At 48.9% G+C, this 18,715-nt stretch overlaps 2 protein-coding genes across 3 annotated transcripts; both read right to left on the bottom strand.

The window, feature by feature from the left end:
• Positions 1 to 3,324: 3,324 nt before the first annotated feature.
• Positions 3,325 to 8,478, bottom strand: LOC308224018 (pancreatic alpha-amylase). Of its 2 annotated transcripts, none has more exons than XM_080623621.1 (11): positions 8,342 to 8,478; positions 7,646 to 7,861; positions 6,917 to 7,063; positions 6,512 to 6,709; positions 5,451 to 5,681; positions 4,944 to 5,077; positions 4,731 to 4,853; positions 4,518 to 4,617; positions 4,187 to 4,308; positions 3,951 to 4,076; positions 3,325 to 3,625 (listed from the first exon to the last, which is right to left on the bottom strand). In XM_080623621.1, exons 1-11 carry the CDS (start codon positions 8,369 to 8,371, stop codon positions 3,436 to 3,438), a joined length of 1,617 nt encoding a protein of 538 aa, XP_080479747.1. In that variant the 5' UTR covers positions 8,372 to 8,478; the 3' UTR covers positions 3,325 to 3,435. The 2 variants fall into 2 exon arrangements, with proteins under 2 accessions (XP_080479747.1, XP_080479748.1); XM_080623622.1 differs by having other exon boundaries at positions 7,646 to 7,889; positions 8,342 to 8,474.
• A 4,253-nt stretch (positions 8,479 to 12,731) lies between these two features.
• Positions 12,732 to 17,885, bottom strand: LOC308223933 (pancreatic alpha-amylase-like). Its single transcript, XM_080623462.1, has 11 exons — positions 17,749 to 17,885; positions 17,053 to 17,268; positions 16,324 to 16,470; positions 15,919 to 16,116; positions 14,858 to 15,088; positions 14,351 to 14,484; positions 14,138 to 14,260; positions 13,925 to 14,024; positions 13,594 to 13,715; positions 13,358 to 13,483; positions 12,732 to 13,032 (listed from the first exon to the last, which is right to left on the bottom strand). The coding sequence occupies exons 1-11, from the start codon at positions 17,776 to 17,778 to the stop codon at positions 12,843 to 12,845; spliced, it is 1,617 nt and encodes a 538-aa protein (XP_080479588.1). The 5' UTR covers positions 17,779 to 17,885; the 3' UTR covers positions 12,732 to 12,842.
• Positions 17,886 to 18,715: the final 830 nt, after the last annotated feature.

Genomic DNA, 18,715 nt, shown 5'->3' with positions numbered 1-18,715 from the left:
AGCAGGCTTTGACACTGCAAACCTAACTTGAGTAAAACTGCTTTTAAGCAGGCCTGCTCTTCTATGTCCCTGTGTGGCCGTATTACAGCTCTGCCCATCTCTGCCCGTGCTAACAATGGCAGCGTTTTCCCAGTGCAGTGCTGCAGCGTCAATGTGTGCGCAAGACCTACCAGCATGTGACTGAGCAGTAAACCCTGACACAAGAACAAAGCTCAGGGGAGAGAGGAAAGAGTGGCTTGGCCAGGAACCTCATGCAAAATAATGCAGGTGTTGATTGTCCACAGGTGTTGCAAAGAATGCTGACTTGATCTTAGCACAAAGAGGGCTGGAGGGTGGCCTTTATTTTAGGTAAACAGCCACGTCATTGGAGTGCATCAGCTGGTAGGGTAACACTTTATCCCTGAAATCATTCTAACAATGTCAATATCTTCCTGGTTTAGCCAGACCGGCATGGGGAGGAGTGCACACATGGCTCAGCATAACAGAGATTCTAAAAACTAAAGAGCTAACAAAAGATTTCTCAAAGACGGCAATGGGCTTTAGCTGGTGTCAACCCACATACTTCTTTCCAGTGACAGGAGACGCCCAGCATCCTGACAGCGAGTGTTATTGTAGACACCACTAACGGAGATCACGTCGATACTGCGATTGAACTGCGTATCGCAATTGTTCTGTTTTGCCAGGTGTCACGTTTGTATTACGATTTCGGTATATTTTGTATCACACGGCTGAGTCAGAAAAAGGATCTAGCATCAGTTGTCTTCAAATAAGCAGACCGGATATTAAACGTTACACCCTGCACGTGTGGAATATCTAAACGAAGCTGGTCTGAGAGTATTCGACTCTGACCCAGTCAGACCAATGCCAGTGTTATCATCCACCCCGCTGCTGTTCAGCTTCACCAAGCAAACAAGCAATATTGCTGTGTTCTATCGTAATGACGGTTTGAAGGGTATGTCAAGGTAGTTAAGTGTGCCTGTGTCTTAAGCGCACCATCCAAGCATCCCCAGACGGATTATTAAAAAGGAATCTCTACAGGACTAAGGCAGATGGCAGTCTTAAGGCTGCTCAGAGAGAGATCTTGGACTTCACTTATCATCTTCACAAAAAAGAACATGTCTACATTGACTGCTGCTCTCCAGACAGGTGAGTATCTTAACACGCTCCAAGGCTGAGATTGCCCTCCTCTCCGGAAAGAAACAGTGCTCAGATTTCAGTGGTATCTGCCACAGTAAGTCCCCTGGCAATCCCAGGAAGGGTAGCAAACAGTGGTCTCAGAGAAGCACAGACACAGCTATTACAGGAAAAGATAAAGCTGTCCTAGCTGAAGGACCTAAAAAGTCAGGCCACAGGGGAGACACAGCCATCATCTTGATGGTCAGTTTTCAGCTGCCAAGATACCGCCACTGTCACGCCGCTGCACGAGATGTCACGCTTTCAGACCAGCTTTCCCGAAGAATGGCTTCAGGGATGTTGAAGCACAAAGTAGATGCGGACCCATCCCTTTGCCAGCCCCGTTTGCACAACAAAGACAGAAGCCTGTCTGCTTCCAAGGAGCAGAAGGGCTCTGTTGAAGAAGATCAGCCAAAGTCAAGAAAACACTCAATATGAGTTACATATCTTGCTTGCTTTATTGCTCGAAGCACCTATATTTATATAGATAGCTACAGTCCACGCGCACTTAGCTGTCTTTTCATTGGTTACATAGATCTGTTCACGCGCCTATCTATACACTGCCATTGGCTAAGCTAGTATCTTCAGTCTAAGCTAGTATCTTCATATATTATATTATTATTATATTAATATATATATTATATATAATATATATTATATTATTAATATGTTATTATATATATTATTAATATAATATTATATTATATATATTATTATATTATTATATATTATCTTCAGATAAGCTAGTATCTGCATCAGCAGGGCACATTCCTTGCGGTAAGCAGTTTCTTCTTGCGCTGTTCTACTTCACGCTTTTTGTTGCAAAGTTCCTCACTTTATGCTGCATCAGGGATAGTTCACGGTCGTTCAGGCATCTCCAGTCCTGGGTTGTGCAGCCTTTCATAAGACACAAGGCCTATATTGTTCAGTCTCTGATATTCCTCGTGTCCACGTTCAGCTAACCACTGTTCCACAGGGCTCCCTGCCCTGACCCTGCTGGCAAGCGACAGGTTTGCAAATAGCTCTTACCATCCTGCCACACGGCTCTCCCACTCTTTGACACCGCTCCAGTGAGCAGCCCCAGGGGCTGTGTTTTGCCCGCAGGTCCCCTGCCCTCAGCAAAGCGGTGCTGGCCACAGCGAAGAAGGGAGACAGTCGGAAGGTCTAGCCTCTGGGACAGGGACACTACCTGGCCCCTTCCTCCCACACCATCGCTGCCTTGCCAGGCACTCGGGACCCTTGGGCACGCTGAGAGCCGATATCCACCCTCCAGCAGCCGCACGCTCTCCCTCTCCCACCACAGAAGGCAGGTGTACCCTTAAGAGTACACCTTGATCTCAAAAAGAAGACATCCGGGCCTTCCTCTGACAATGGCTTCTCAGGACTGCGTCACAACAAGTACTGTAGCCAAGCAGACATTCTGATTTAAAGCAGACTCGCACGGACCTCGGCATTTCCTCACGGCTGACAATGAAGTCGGGAAAGCTGCCAAGTCTGTGCTCCTTCTGCGTAGTTCTCAGAGATATTACCGGATAGGCAAGCCAAGCCCTCCACAGAGACAAGCATATGCTGGCGTTGATCCCACTGTCAAGAGCTCTAACCGACACTTGAGTAAACGGCGCCCTTCTCAGGCACCTTTGGAACAGCCACAGTGAACATTTGTTCCCAGCGGGACACGGCGGGAACAAAACACAGATCAGGTCTGTGCTTTAAATTTGTACAGGCACAAGCTGACTGTCAACCAGGCGGCCCACTGGCTTGACTGGTGTCATGGGCTGGAATAACTGAATTGGCATGGCCCAGCTTCCTCTGCCGACGCAGAGCCCGGGCTTTGCTTTGCCGCAAGAAACAGATCCAACTCTCCCGGGTGCGTAGGCACTACTCGCAGCTGACTGCCCACAGCATGGCTCATCTGGGATGCAGATGTGCCCGTATGTATCGGCCTTGGAACTACCGCATTTCTAACTCGCCCACGTGTTGGTTTGGGTACGATTTATTTCTTCTATTTTATGCTCTACCCTCTTTCTCTGATGTGGGAAACGGAGTGCCGCATTGCCTTAAAACACAGCACGGCACTGCCACTAGTTGTGACGCGATAAATGTACCGACCAGTTCATTAAGGGAAAAAACACGACTCTTCAATTTGCTTGCCATTTATTATTCACTAGATACAGAGAATCACTCCTGCTCAAATACCAGGGAGTCACCAGTTACGGGGGAAACAGTAACGCAGACACCAAACGGAGAAGGACATTTCTCTCGTTACAACTTGGCATTAACGTGAATCGCCATGAATGGATCTTCAGCGTGGTTACTAATCTGGAAATTAGCCATTCCATCCTCAGAAACATACACCTGACTTCCAGTGCATCGGTTGTCCTCCTTTTCTCCAGAAATAACATCACAGTAGGTACCAGCAGGCAGCCCAGTTTGCAAATTGACATTCATATACCTATGTGAAAAGAAGTGGACCCTCTTTATCCAATGCTTCCCAAAGAGGTAATTCAAACCGGGTATAGAGGCTTTCTGAACCTGTTGCTACTCCCTCACTTTGAACATTTGGCAACGTAGAGGGTGAGCTTTCTGATCCTATCCCAGCTTTGCGCCCTGTGCTCCCATTTTGGCTCTCTAGACCTGGCATGCGAGCGAAGGGTCTCTGGCGCAGGCTGGCGTGAACGCTCTCATCAGGAGAAAAGGCCATTCCCCTTCCCATCAGCATTGCTCGTCAGGGATGCTACGCTCTTCTCTGAGGACACGGTCTTCTCCCACTGACTTACCAGTCATCATTATTGAAAACGATGAAGCCTTTATTGCCACGGCCAAAAGCTACTTGGTTGCTGTCATTGTCCCACCAGTTGGAGAAAGGCTCACCGTCCACCACGTTACGGAAGATAACCATGTTCCTGAAAATGCAAGGGATTGCTGTCACTGGGGCTGCGAGAGCTCTAAAGCCACGAGGAATACGAAGCAAAAGCAACAGCTCTTACTTCTTTTTGTCTCCACAGCGACCTACCTGATTTGACGCCAGCGATGTTCACAAACCCAGTCATTGCCACAGGTAGTGTCTGCGTTGATCGTAACAGCCTTTGTTGATCCATCTGAGTTACTCGGTGGTCCAACCCAGTCATTGACGTCCTGTAGTTCAAAGGAGAAGGCTAAAACTTCTCACTGAAAAATGCAGAGAGCCTTTTCTCTGTAGAGAAAAGCTAGGTGGGGCGTCTACCTGCTAGATCCCACGTGGGACAGAGAAATCACTTCACTAATCTAAACACACCAGACTGCCTTCTCTGGCCCCCTTCTGATCCTCCTTCACCATGAAGCTCTGTTCAGCGTGACGAGCTTACCTGTCCGTTTTCAAAATATCTTGGCCAGCGAAAACTTGACATCACACGTGTGAACCCATACGGATGAGCGAGCATGAAGCCAACTGCCATTTTATAAAGCCTGTTGGTTGGACAAAGAGAGTCATGAGACGTGGGACGAGAAACCATGTCAGAAAACAGAGACACAAACAAGCAGACGGAAGACGCATCGCCCAGACAAGAGCGGTCCTTTACCTGGCGTCCCAGAAGGTCAGAATGGAAGCCCCACCGGCCCCGTGCCCCCGCTGGTTGTCGTGATTATCCACAAAGACCAGGGCTCTGTCGGAAGGCACAAAGCCCCAGCCTTCTCCCCAGTTCCTGGCCAAAAACACAGAGACTGGAAGTTACCCTGTCCACCGCTGTACCCAGGCTACCCCAGTGCGTAAGTCGCAGCATCTTCATCCTTACTTTAAGTAAGCCATCTTTTCTCCATTCCACTTGCGGATCACCGTCCCCAGTTTGGCACCGTATTTGAATTCCGTCACTCGGCCGTTTCCAAAGTACTCGCTGCCTTTGATCGGCTCCGCATCCGACTCAATTACCTGGTAGACAGAGCAGAAGCTGTGCCTCTGTTCTCGTCTCACAGAGACAAAAAAGGCAGTGTACAGCCCACAACATTAGCTCTTGCTTTACACTTGGAGAGAAAAGATTCAAGTACGTTTATTTCTCCTGTGCAGGTCAGCTCAGAGTTGGCAGAATACATGGTGAACACACGGGAGAGGACACGACTAAAGAAAGAAGAGGTGAAGTTCAACGCCAAGAAGATGTGGAGGCATCTTTAGAGAAGTACTTACGGCGGCAGGGCTGCTCCAAAGAAAAGCCCAGCTCTGCCTGCAGCAGAGGCCTCCGAAGGAGGGAGGTACAAGAGGTACTAAAGACAAAGACAAACCGTTGAGGAGAAAACATGGAGATTACCTCTTGGTAAATGAAAGGTCTTGTTCCTGCAGAAAACCATTGAGTATTTAGATTTTCCAGCTTGTCCAGAAATGCTTTGATGTCCCCAGGCCACATATGCTTGGCAGCATCAATTCGGAAGCCTGCTACGCCAATACCAATGAGATGGTTCATGTACTCAGCAACTGTCGAGCGGACATAGTCCTTCTCCAGGGCCAGATCAAGAAGGCCAGACAAGCGACAGTCCCGGACCTGGAAAGTGAAGGGCAAAAAACCCCCAAACAGTTAGGAAGTGCCACTCTCTCAGCTTGTAACACCTTCTAGTGAAATGCTTACATGTTCCGAGCCATAAAATCAATTCTGTTTGTTTGTATCTCTCATTTGCCATATGACCTCATGCTCGGCATATAAAGCTGTGGGAAGAAGAAGGAAGGGGGGACGCTGGGAGAGAGGAGGGTTTGTGAGGTAGCCCCACTGTCCTGGAGACGGCTGAACAACTGCCCACGGTCGGGAAGTGATGAATGAATTCGTCGTTCCGCTTTGCTTGCGTGTGTGGCTTTTGCCTTCCCCGTTCAGCTTGTCTTTATCTCAACCCCGAAGGAAGAGCGGTAACCTTGAGAAAAGAACTGCCACACACGTCATCAACCAAAACGAGTCAGTTGCTCAGCCAGGGTCCCACTTTGCGCTGCTGTCAGTTTTCCATGGGGGCTCCTGATCAGCATCAGCTGGGTTTACGAGCTGTAAGAAAGAGCTCACCGGCTGAGCTGAGTATACTGGGCCCACTGCAGGAGCCAGATCCTGCACGTGCCTACGGGCAACATGTGCGGAGGGTTCTTGATTTCTCAGTACTTGGAATGTTTGGCACCACAAGTGCCTTTCTTGTACCATGCTCACTACTTCACTCGTCACGTGACCAAACACAGCTTCTGTGAGAAACCACTCCCTTTGTTTGGCCTTACTGTAATGTTTACAGAACAGGGTTTAAGAAAAGCAGAACAAAACAAAACAAAACACAAAATCCAACAAACAAACAGAAAAGGGAAAAAAGAAAAAGCTTTCCAACTTTTGTCTGAGAAAGTTACCTGATAGATATCACTATAACTTTCAATTTCTCCACTTCCAGTTTTACATTTGCCATCATTGAAATCCCAGCCAGAGTATGGCACAGCTGGAAAATCTCTGTTGCCGGCATTAAAGTAGCTTCCGCAGGTCGAATGAGTGCCTGAGCCACCCCCGGAGCCACACATGTGGTTGACCACAGCATCCACATAAATGCGAACCTGGAAAAGCAACAAGTGCGTTTCAGTATGGTTTGCGGAGATGGTGAAGGGAGAGCCAGAGCTCCACCACATCACCGTTCACTTGAATTTGCTGGTCCCCCACAGTTTGTTCTCAGTTTATGCCTCCTTTGAGGACAGCAGCACTAGATTCCCTCAGCTGATACGGCACTCCTTGCCGTACCAGATACAGACTGTCAATGCACTTACTCCAACGTTGTTGCATCTGGTCACCATGTCTCTGAACTCCTCTTCATTTCCTGACCGAGTGCAGAGTTTGTAGCTGATGGGCTGGTATCTTTCCCACCAGGGTCTGTTTGGGTTAGTAATGACAATGTTTTCATTTGGAGGTGAAACCTGCGGAGGAAATGGTGCGCTTTGAGGGGAAATCCACTGGGTTTATTTCAAGGTTTTAAGGGTCACACCTGCACTCGGCACCTCCGCCCCTCAGGGGCAGGCTCGCGCCTAACCATTCTCTCTCTCCCACAGCATGAGCTCAGCTCTGCGAGGTGTCTGTCCTGCAGGCTGGCAAGAAGGAAGTTTGCTTTCGTTCCTGTGGGTTGCCCAGGTCCAGCGTGGGACTGCTTCCGAGGACACGCGCATGGCAGGGCTGAAGCCACGGGAATTCTTTTCACTGCAATAGTGACTACCTTAGGAAAGCCAAACCCCAATGCTTATGCACATCCCTTGGAAGAAGGCAAAGAGGAAAACCGAGCTTTGCAGGGGAGGCCCTTCAGAGGAAAGCGTGCCCCTTTCTAACTGATCTGCTAGAGAAACAAGATCAGGCACTGGCCCTGCAGGCTGTGGGGTTACTGCTTCCGTCCTCCCCTTCCCAACACCAAAGTGACTTGGAGCTGGCTGGCTCTAATTCAGGCATTCTGATTTATTAATCAAACGCTACGCTGCCATTTCCCGACCTACTCACAGGAAACAGCTTACCTGAACTCCTCCGAATCCATGAGGAGCTAAATAGCGCTCACACTCCAGAGCAATATCGGCCCAGCGCCATTCAAAGAGATGTACGATAGACGTCCTCCCGGACTGAGTGTTGGGGTTGTACTGCCCCCAGCAGAACCCTAGAGCTGCGAGCAGGAGGAGGACTTGCATGATGCCTTCAGTGTGGGGCTGCGGTCTCTCTGCTGGCAATTTATACTCCTGCAAGATGACACGGTTCCTATTGCAGCTGTCAAAATTCACACAGATCAGATGCTATCAGTTACTATTTGGCTAGCTGGCGCAATACCCTTCTTCCGTTTTGTTTCTTCCTGGATTGCCCAACAGCTGAAGATAAAACACCTTTTCACAATGATTGTACTTTATCATAAACCCAAATTCAGAATCGTACTCTTTCCAATCATGCAAGCATAGATATCCAAGGGATTCCAAGAAGAAATGCACAGACCCTCAAGGGGGGCTCTGCAAGGTAACCGGAAAGGAAGGGGATAAAAAGACGCCTGGAACTTTAACAGTGCTAGGAGAAGGAATGACTTCACCAGCATTCAGAGGCGTCCAGTGCTCAGGACTAGCCCGAGCTCAAACCAGGCTACCTCTCAAGTCACTAACAGAAGCATCACACAACACGTCGCGGGGGGGAGGGCTGCACCGGGTGAGCCACACTGGTGACCAGAAACTGACCTCTTTTCGTGCCTGAAGGTTTTCTGGCATCACTGCCCAGTCCCTGCTAGGGACTTGTTGCTGCTTTTCTTCCCTCGGTTGTACAGAGCAAATGTTGTTCTACATGATTAAACGTGATCGGAGCCGCACGTGGTTCCCTCTCCAAGAGAGACTCTGCGTAAGGTTGACCAGCAGTTTCAGTGACCAGTGGTTCACCTGAGTCAAGGAAGGAAACCCAAAGTCAGCTGTAAAGTGATTACTCGCTCTACTCGCGGCAAGGATTAAACAACACTCTGAGAGAAGATGGACAGCAGAGAGACCCTGACATTCGATGAATACCTGTGAGGAAACCAAAGAATCTGCTAAACGGCACATCCACTCCAAGATAAAAGAAACCTCAGTGCACTTTGTACCTCAACTGCCACGGGCATGTTCTTTCTGAAAGCAGTCACGCCACTGAACGTGTCACATGCCTTCTTCTCCTTGCCAGAATCGGTCTCCAAGGACAAAAGGCAGAAGCAGGACCCATTTGCCCACCTGTTCATTTACATGTCACGGGCCTTATGAAAGGTTTCTTTTTCCACTACAACTATGACAGAGTAAATTACTGCAAACGACCTTGCCTACTCGCTGACAGCAAGGAACCTGTAAGACAACTACACATCTCGTGATTACCAATCAAGTGAGAACAGACCCCTCCCCACCATTCCTCAGTACCACCGAGAGCAACCAAAAATGTGCCCGCGGTTAATTTCTACATCACTGGTCCCGGTGTGCTTCCACTGATGTCACGGCATATCGCTGCCTAACATTGTGTTTCCAATGACCTGCGTTTTCTGCCAAAACACTCTGTTGTCAGCCAAAAAGAGGAAGGACCTGTCCTGGATAGCCCGCTGCAACGGCTGGAAATTGATTTCAGGGGTGCTCCAACACAACGCAGACGGGAACACAACCCTCTGCCGCCCCCATCTGAAAATTGTGTGGTTTAATCCATTTGATCTCCCCATAGTGTTGGAAACCTGGTGGCGGGGGATCCCCGGAGGATGTGGGTTCCAGGCTTCTAAATGAGACCCTCTCATTAGCAGGCTTTGACACTGCAAACCTAACTTGAGTAAAACTGCTTTTAAGCAGGCCTGCTCTTCTATGTCCCTGTGTGGCCGTATTACAGCTCTGCCCATCTCTGCCCGTGCTAACAATGGCAGCGTTTTCCCAGTGCAGTGCTGCAGCGTCAATGTGTGCGCAAGACCTACCAGCATGTGACTGAGCAGTAAACCCTGACACAAGAACAAAGCTCAGGGGAGAGAGGAAAGAGTGGCTTGGCCAGGAACCTCATGCAAAATAATGCAGGTGTTGATTGTCCACAGGTGTTGCAAAGAATGCTGACTTGATCTTAGCACAAAGAGGGCTGGAGGGTGGCCTTTATTTTAGGTAAACAGCCACGTCATTGGAGTGCATCAGCTGGTAGGGTAACACTTTATCCCTGAAATCATTCTAACAATGTCAATATCTTCCTGGTTTAGCCAGACCGGCATGGGGAGGAGTGCACACATGGCTCAGCATAACAGAGATTCTAAAAACTAAAGAGCTAACAAAAGATTTCTCAAAGACGGCAATGGGCTTTAGCTGGTGTCAACCCACATACTTCTTTCCAGTGACAGGAGACGCCCAGCATCCTGACAGCGAGTGTTATTGTAGACACCACTAACGGAGATCACGTCGATACTGCGATTGAACTGCGTATCGCAATTGTTCTGTTTTGCCAGGTGTCACGTTTGTATTACGATTTCGGTATATTTTGTATCACACGGCTGAGTCAGAAAAAGGATCTAGCATCAGTTGTCTTCAAATAAGCAGACCGGATATTAAACGTTACACCCTGCACGTGTGGAATATCTAAACGAAGCTGGTCTGAGAGTATTCGACTCTGACCCAGTCAGACCAATGCCAGTGTTATCATCCACCCCGCTGCTGTTCAGCTTCACCAAGCAAACAAGCAATATTGCTGTGTTCTATCGTAATGACGGTTTGAAGGGTATGTCAAGGTAGTTAAGTGTGCCTGTGTCTTAAGCGCACCATCCAAGCATCCCCAGACGGATTATTAAAAAGGAATCTCTACAGGACTAAGGCAGATGGCAGTCTTAAGGCTGCTCAGAGAGAGATCTTGGACTTCACTTATCATCTTCACAAAAAAGAACATGTCTACATTGACTGCTGCTCTCCAGACAGGTGAGTATCTTAACACGCTCCAAGGCTGAGATTGCCCTCCTCTCCGGAAAGAAACAGTGCTCAGATTTCAGTGGTATCTGCCACAGTAAGTCCCCTGGCAATCCCAGGAAGGGTAGCAAACAGTGGTCTCAGAGAAGCACAGACACAGCTATTACAGGAAAAGATAAAGCTGTCCTAGCTGAAGGACCTAAAAAGTCAGGCCACAGGGGAGACACAGCCATCATCTTGATGGTCAGTTTTCAGCTGCCAAGATACCGCCACTGTCACGCCGCTGCACGAGATGTCACGCTTTCAGACCAGCTTTCCCGAAGAATGGCTTCAGGGATGTTGAAGCACAAAGTAGATGCGGACCCATCCCTTTGCCAGCCCCGTTTGCACAACAAAGACAGAAGCCTGTCTGCTTCCAAGGAGCAGAAGGGCTCTGTTGAAGAAGATCAGCCAAAGTCAAGAAAACACTCAATATGAGTTACATATCTTGCTTGCTTTATTGCTCGAAGCACCTATATTTATATAGATAGCTACAGTCCACGCGCACTTAGCTGTCTTTTCATTGGTTACATAGATCTGTTCACGCGCCTATCTATACACTGCCATTGGCTAAGCTAGTATCTTCAGTCTAAGCTAGTATCTTCATATATTATATTATTATTATATTAATATATATATTATATATAATATATATTATATATTATATTATTAATATGTTATTATATATATTATTAATATAATATTATATTATATATATTATTATATTATTATATATTATCTTCAGATAAGCTAGTATCTGCATCAGCAGGGCACATTCCTTGCGGTAAGCAGTTTCTTCTTGCGCTGTTCTACTTCACGCTTTTTGTTGCAAAGTTCCTCACTTTATGCTGCATCAGGGATAGTTCACGGTCGTTCAGGCATCTCCAGTCCTGGGTTGTGCAGCCTTTCATAAGACACAAGGCCTATATTGTTCAGTCTCTGATATTCCTCGTGTCCACGTTCAGCTAACCACTGTTCCACAGGGCTCCCTGCCCTGACCCTGCTGGCAAGCGACAGGTTTGCAAATAGCTCTTACCATCCTGCCACACGGCTCTCCCACTCTTTGACACCACTCCAGTGAGCAGCCCCAGGGGCTGTGTTTTGCCCGCAGGTCCCCTGCCCTCAGCAAAGCGGTGCTGGCCACAGCGAAGAAGGGAGACAGTCGGAAGGTCTAGCCTCTGGGACAGGGACACTACCTGGCCCCTTCCTCCCACACCATCGCTGCCTTGCCAGGCACTCGGGACCCTTGGGCACGCTGAGAGCCGATATCCACCCTCCAGCAGCCGCACGCTCTCCCTCTCCCACCACAGAAGGCAGGTGTACCCTTAAGAGTACACCTTGATCTCAAAAAGAAGACATCCGGGCCTTCCTCTGACAATGGCTTCTCAGGACTGCGTCACAACAAGTACTGTAGCCAAGCAGACATTCTGATTTAAAGCAGACTCGCACGGACCTCGGCATTTCCTCACGGCTGACAATGAAGTCGGGAAAGCTGCCAAGTCTGTGCTCCTTCTGCGTAGTTCTCAGAGATATTACCGGATAGGCAAGCCAAGCCCTCCACAGAGACAAGCATATGCTGGCGTTGATCCCACTGTCAAGAGCTCTAACCGACACTTGAGTAAACGGCGCCCTTCTCAGGCACCTTTGGAACAGCCACAGTGAACATTTGTTCCCAGCGGGACACGGCGGGAACAAAACACAGATCAGGTCTGTGCTTTAAATTTGTACAGGCACAAGCTGACTGTCAACCAGGCGGCCCACTGGCTTGACTGGTGTCATGGGCTGGAATAACTGAATTGGCATGGCCCAGCTTCCTCTGCCGACGCAGAGCCCGGGCTTTGCTTTGCCGCAAGAAACAGATCCAACTCTCCCGGGTGCGTAGGCACTACTCGCAGCTGACTGCCCACAGCATGGCTCATCTGGGATGCAGATGTGCCCGTATGTATCGGCCTTGGAACTACCGCATTTCTAACTCGCCCACGTGTTGGTTTGGGTACGATTTATTTCTTCTATTTTATGCTCTACCCTCTTTCTCTGATGTGGGAAACGGAGTGCCGCATTGCCTTAAAACACAGCACGGCACTGCCACTAGTTGTGACGCGATAAATGTACCGACCAGTTCATTAAGGGAAAAAACACGACTCTTCAATTTGCTTGCCATTTATTATTCACTAGATACAGAGAATCACTCCTGCTCAAATACCAGGGAGTCACCAGTTACGGGGGAAACAGTAACGCAGACACCAAACGGAGAAGGACATTTCTCTCGTTACAACTTGGCATTAACGTGAATCGCCATGAATGGATCTTCAGCGTGGTTACTAATCTGGAAATTAGCCATTCCATCCTCAGAAACATACACCTGACTTCCAGTGCATCGGTTGTCCTCCTTTTCTCCAGAAATAACATCACAGTAGGTACCAGCAGGCAGCCCAGTTTGCAAATTGACATTCATATACCTATGTGAAAAGAAGTGGACCCTCTTTATCCAATGCTTCCCAAAGAGGTAATTCAAACCGGGTATAGAGGCTTTCTGAACCTGTTGCTACTCCCTCACTTTGAACATTTGGCAACGTAGAGGGTGAGCTTTCTGATCCTATCCCAGCTTTGCGCCCTGTGCTCCCATTTTGGCTCTCTAGACCTGGCATGCGAGCGAAGGGTCTCTGGCGCAGGCTGGCGTGAACGCTCTCATCAGGAGAAAAGGCCATTCCCCTTCCCATCAGCATTGCTCGTCAGGGATGCTACGCTCTTCTCTGAGGACACGGTCTTCTCCCACTGACTTACCAGTCATCATTATTGAAAACGATGAAGCCTTTATTGCCACGGCCAAAAGCTACTTGGTTGCTGTCATTGTCCCACCAGTTGGAGAAAGGCTCACCGTCCACCACGTTACGGAAGATAACCATGTTCCTGAAAATGCAAGGGATTGCTGTCACTGGGGCTGCGAGAGCTCTAAAGCCACGAGGAATACGAAGCAAAAGCAACAGCTCTTACTTCTTTTTGTCTCCACAGCGACCTACCTGATTTGACGCCAGCGATGTTCACAAACCCAGTCATTGCCACAGGTAGTGTCTGCGTTGATCGTAACAGCCTTTGTTGATCCATCTGAGTTACTCGGTGGTCCAACCCAGTCATTGACGTCCTGTAGTTCAAAGGAGAAGGCTAAAACTTCTCACTGAAAAATGCAGAGAGCCTTTTCTCTGTAGAGAAAAGCTAGGTGGGGCGTCTACCTGCTAGATCCCACGTGGGACAGAGAAATCACTTCACTAATCTAAACACACCAGACTGCCTTCTCTGGCCCCCTTCTGATCCTCCTTCACCATGAAGCTCTGTTCAGCGTGACGAGCTTACCTGTCCGTTTTCAAAATATCTTGGCCAGCGAAAACTTGACATCACACGTGTGAACCCATACGGATGAGCGAGCATGAAGCCAACTGCCATTTTATAAAGCCTGTTGGTTGGACAAAGAGAGTCATGAGACGTGGGACGAGAAACCATGTCAGAAAACAGAGACACAAACAAGCAGACGGAAGACGCATCGCCCAGACAAGAGCGGTCCTTTACCTGGCGTCCCAGAAGGTCAGAATGGAAGCCCCACCGGCCCCGTGCCCCCGCTGGTTGTCGTGATTATCCACAAAGACCAGGGCTCTGTCGGAAGGCACAAAGCCCCAGCCTTCTCCCCAGTTCCTGGCCAAAAACACAGAGACTGGAAGTTACCCTGTCCACCGCTGTACCCAGGCTACCCCAGTGCGTAAGTCGCAGCATCTTCATCCTTACTTTAAGTAAGCCATCTTTTCTCCATTCCACTTGCGGATCACCGTCCCCAGTTTGGCACCGTATTTGAATTCCGTCACTCGGCCGTTTCCAAAGTACTCGCTGCCTTTGATCGGCTCCGCATCCGACTCAATTACCTGGTAGACAGAGCAGAAGCTGTGCCTCTGTTCTCGTCTCACAGAGACAAAAAAGGCAGTGTACAGCCCACAACATTAGCTCTTGCTTTACACTTGGAGAGAAAAGATTCAAGTACGTTTATTTCTCCTGTGCAGGTCAGCTCAGAGTTGGCAGAATACATGGTGAACACACGGGAGAGGACACGACTAAAGAAAGAAGAGGTGAAGTTCAACGCCAAGAAGATGTGGAGGCATCTTTAGAGAAGTACTTACGGCGGCAGGGCTGCTCCAAAGAAAAGCCCAGCTCTGCCTGCAGCAGAGGCCTCCGAAGGAGGGAGGTACAAGAGGTACTAAAGACAAAGACAAACCGTTGAGGAGAAAACATGGAGATTACCTCTTGGTAAATGAAAGGTCTTGTTCCTGCAGAAAACCATTGAGTATTTAGATTTTCCAGCTTGTCCAGAAATGCTTTGATGTCCCCAGGCCACATATGCTTGGCAGCATCAATTCGGAAGCCTGCTACGCCAATACCAATGAGATGGTTCATGTACTCAGCAACTGTCGAGCGGACATAGTCCTTCTCCAGGGCCAGATCAAGAAGGCCAGACAAGCGACAGTCCCGGACCTGGAAAGTGAAGGGCAAAAAACCCCCAAACAGTTAGGAAGTGCCACTCTCTCAGCTTGTAACACCTTCTAGTGAAATGCTTACATGTTCCGAGCCATAAAATCAATTCTGTTTGTTTGTATCTCTCATTTGCCATATGACCTCATGCTCGGCATATAAAGCTGTGGGAAGAAGAAGGAAGGGGGGACGCTGGGAGAGAGGAGGGTTTGTGAGGTAGCCCCACTGTCCTGGAGACGGCTGAACAACTGCCCACGGTCGGGAAGTGATGAATGAATTCGTCGTTCCGCTTTGCTTGCGTGTGTGGCTTTTGCCTTCCCCGTTCAGCTTGTCTTTATCTCAACCCCGAAGGAAGAGCGGTAACCTTGAGAAAAGAACTGCCACACACGTCATCAACCAAAACGAGTCAGTTGCTCAGCCAGGGTCCCACTTTGCGCTGCTGTCAGTTTTCCATGGGGGCTCCTGATCAGCATCAGCTGGGTTTACGAGCTGTAAGAAAGAGCTCACCGGCTGAGCTGAGTATACTGGGCCCACTGCAGGAGCCAGATCCTGCACGTGCCTACGGGCAACATGTGCGGAGGGTTCTTGATTTCTCAGTACTTGGAATGTTTGGCACCACAAGTGCCTTTCTTGTACCATGCTCACTACTTCACTCGTCACGTGACCAAACACAGCTTCTGTGAGAAACCACTCCCTTTGTTTGGCCTTACTGTAATGTTTACAGAACAGGGTTTAAGAAAAGCAGAACAAAACAAAACAAAACACAAAATCCAACAAACAAACAGAAAAGGGAAAAAAGAAAAAGCTTTCCAACTTTTGTCTGAGAAAGTTACCTGATAGATATCACCATAACTTTCAATTTCTCCACTTCCAGTTTTACATTTGCCATCATTGAAATCCCAGCCAGAGTATGGCACAGCTGGAAAATCTCTGTTGCCGGCATTAAAGTAGCTTCCGCAGGTCGAATGAGTGCCTGAGCCACCCCCGGAGCCACACATGTGGTTGACCACAGCATCCACATAAATGCGAACCTGGAAAAGCAACAAGTGCGTTTCAGTATGGTTTGCGGAGATGGTGAAGGGAGAGCCAGAGCTCCACCACATCACCGTTCACTTGAATTTGCTGGTCCCCCACAGTTTGTTCTCAGTTTATGCCTCCTTTGAGGACAGCAGCACTAGATTCCCTCAGCTGATACGGCACTCCTTGCCGTACCAGATACAGACTGTCAATGCACTTACTCCAACGTTGTTGCATCTGGTCACCATGTCTCTGAACTCCTCTTCATTTCCTGACCGAGTGCAGAGTTTGTAGCTGATGGGCTGGTATCTTTCCCACCAGGGTCTGTTTGGGTTAGTAATGACAATGTTTTCATTTGGAGGTGAAACCTGCGGAGGAAATGGTGCGCTTTGAGGGGAAATCCACTGGGTTTATTTCAAGGTTTTAAGGGTCACACCTGCACTCGGCACCTCCGCCCCTCAGGGGCAGGCTCGCGCCTAACCATTCTCTCTCTCCCACAGCATGAGCTCAGCTCTGCGAGGTGTCTGTCCTGCAGGCTGGCAAGAAGGAAGTTTGCTTTCGTTCCTGTGGGTTGCCCAGGTCCAGCGTGGGACTGCTTCCGAGGACACGCGCATGGCAGGGCTGAAGCCACGGGAATTCTTTTCACTGCAATAGTGACTACCTTAGGAAAGCCAAACCCCAATGCTTATGCACATCCCTTGGAAGAAGGCAAAGAGGAAAACCGAGCTTTGCAGGGGAGGCCCTTCAGAGGAAAGCGTGCCCCTTTCTAACTGATCTGCTAGAGAAACAAGATCAGGCACTGGCCCTGCAGGCTGTGGGGTTACTGCTTCCGTCCTCCCCTTCCCAACACCAAAGTGACTTGGAGCTGGCTGGCTCTAATTCAGGCATTCTGATTTATTAATCAAACGCTACGCTGCCATTTCCCGACCTACTCACAGGAAACAGCTTACCTGAACTCCTCCGAATCCATGAGGAGCTAAATAGCGCTCACACTCCAGAGCAATATCGGCCCAGCGCCATTCAAAGAGATGTACGATAGACGTCCTCCCGGACTGAGTGTTGGGGTTGTACTGCCCCCAGCAGAACCCTAGAGCTGCGAGCAGGAGGAGGACTTGCATGATGCCTTCAGTGTGGGGCTGCGGTCTCTCTGCTGGCAATTTATACTCCTGCAAGATGACACGGTTCCTATTGCAGCTGTCAAAATTCACACAGATCAGATGCTATCAGTTACTATTTGGCTAGCTGGCGCAATACCCTTCTTCCGTTTTGTTTCTTCCTGGATTGCCCAACAGCTGAAGATAAAACACCTTTTCACAATGATTGTACTTTATCATAAACCCAAATTCAGAATCGTACTCTTTCCAATCATGCAAGCATAGATATCCAAGGGATTCCAAGAAGAAATGCACAGACCCTCAAGGGGGGCTCTGCAAGGTAACCGGAAAGGAAGGGGATAAAAAGACGCCTGGAACTTTAACAGTGCTAGGAGAAGGAATGACTTCACCAGCATTCAGAGGCGTCCAGTGCTCAGGACTAGCCCGAGCTCAAACCAGGCTACCTCTCAAGTCACTAACAGAAGCATCACACAACACGTCGCGGGGGGGAGGGCTGCACCGGGTGAGCCACACTGGTGACCAGAAACTGACCTCTTTTCGTGCCTGAAGGTTTTCTGGCATCACTGCCCAGTCCCTGCTAGGGACTTGTTGCTGCTTTTCTTCCCTCGGTTGTACAGAGCAAATGTTGTTCTACATGATTAAACGTGATCGGAGCCGCACGTGGTTCCCTCTCCAAGAGAGACTCTGCGTAAGGTTGACCAGCAGTTTCAGTGACCAGTGGTTCACCTGAGTCAAGGAAGGAAACCCAAAGTCAGCTGTAAAGTGATTACTCGCTCTACTCGCGGCAAGGATTAAACAACACTCTGAGAGAAGATGGACAGCAGAGAGACCCTGACATTCGATGAATACCTGTGAGGAAACCAAAGAATCTGCTAAACGGCACATCCACTCCAAGATAAAAGAAACCTCAGTGCACTTTGTACCTCAACTGCCACGGGCATGTTCTTTCTGAAAGCAGTCACGCCACTGAACGTGTCACATGCCTTCTTCTCCTTGCCAGAATCGGTCTCCAAGGACAAAAGGCAGAAGCAGGACCCATTTGCCCACCTGTTCATTTACATGTCACGGGCCTTATGAAAGGTTTCTTTTTCCACTACAACTATGACAGAGTAAATTACTGCAAACGACCTTGCCTACTCGCTGACAGCAAGGAACCTGTAAGACAACTACACATCTCGTGATTACCAATCAAGTGAGAACAGACCCCTCCCCACCATTCCTCAGTACCACCGAGAGCAACCAAAAATGTGCCCGCGGTTAATTTCTACATCACTGGTCCCGGTGTGCTTCCACTGATGTCACGGCATATCGCTGCCTAACATTGTGTTTCCAATGACCTGCGTTTTCTGCCAAAACACTCTGTTGTCAGCCAAAAAGAGGAAGGACCTGTCCTGGATAGCCCGCTGCAACGGCTGGAAATTGATTTCAGGGGTGCTCCAACACAACGCAGACGGGAACACAACCCTCTGCCGCCCCCATCTGAAAATTGTGTGGTTTA

Source organism: Psittacula echo, assembly GCF_963264785.1.
Source record: "Psittacula echo genome assembly, chromosome: 7".
Classification (NCBI taxonomy): Eukaryota; Metazoa; Chordata; class Aves; order Psittaciformes; family Psittacidae; genus Psittacula; species Psittacula echo.
The sequence above is the reverse complement of the archived record's forward strand: the minus strand, read 5'-3'. Positions and strand labels throughout refer to the sequence as shown.

Excerpts from the sequence above, each read along its gene's own strand:
- LOC308224018 (XM_080623621.1), bottom strand. The coding sequence starts at position 8,371 with ATGCCAGAAAACCTTCAGGCACGAAAAGAG. Across the intron at positions 7,862-8,341 it reads ACCTTCAGGCACGAAAAGAG|GAGTATAAATTGCCAGCAGA; the intron begins GTCAGTTTCTGG and ends GTCATCTTGCAG. Across the intron at positions 5,078-5,450 it reads GACCTTTCATTTACCAAGAG|GTAATTGAGTCGGATGCGGA; the intron begins GTAATCTCCATG and ends TCTGTCTACCAG.
- LOC308223933 (XM_080623462.1), bottom strand. The coding sequence starts at position 17,778 with ATGCCAGAAAACCTTCAGGCACGAAAAGAG. Across the intron at positions 16,117-16,323 it reads CCAGATGCAACAACGTTGGA|GTTCGCATTTATGTGGATGC; the intron begins GTAAGTGCATTG and ends TTGCTTTTCCAG. Across the intron at positions 15,089-15,918 it reads GTTATGGTGATATCTATCAG|GTCCGGGACTGTCGCTTGTC; the intron begins GTAACTTTCTCA and ends TTCACTTTCCAG.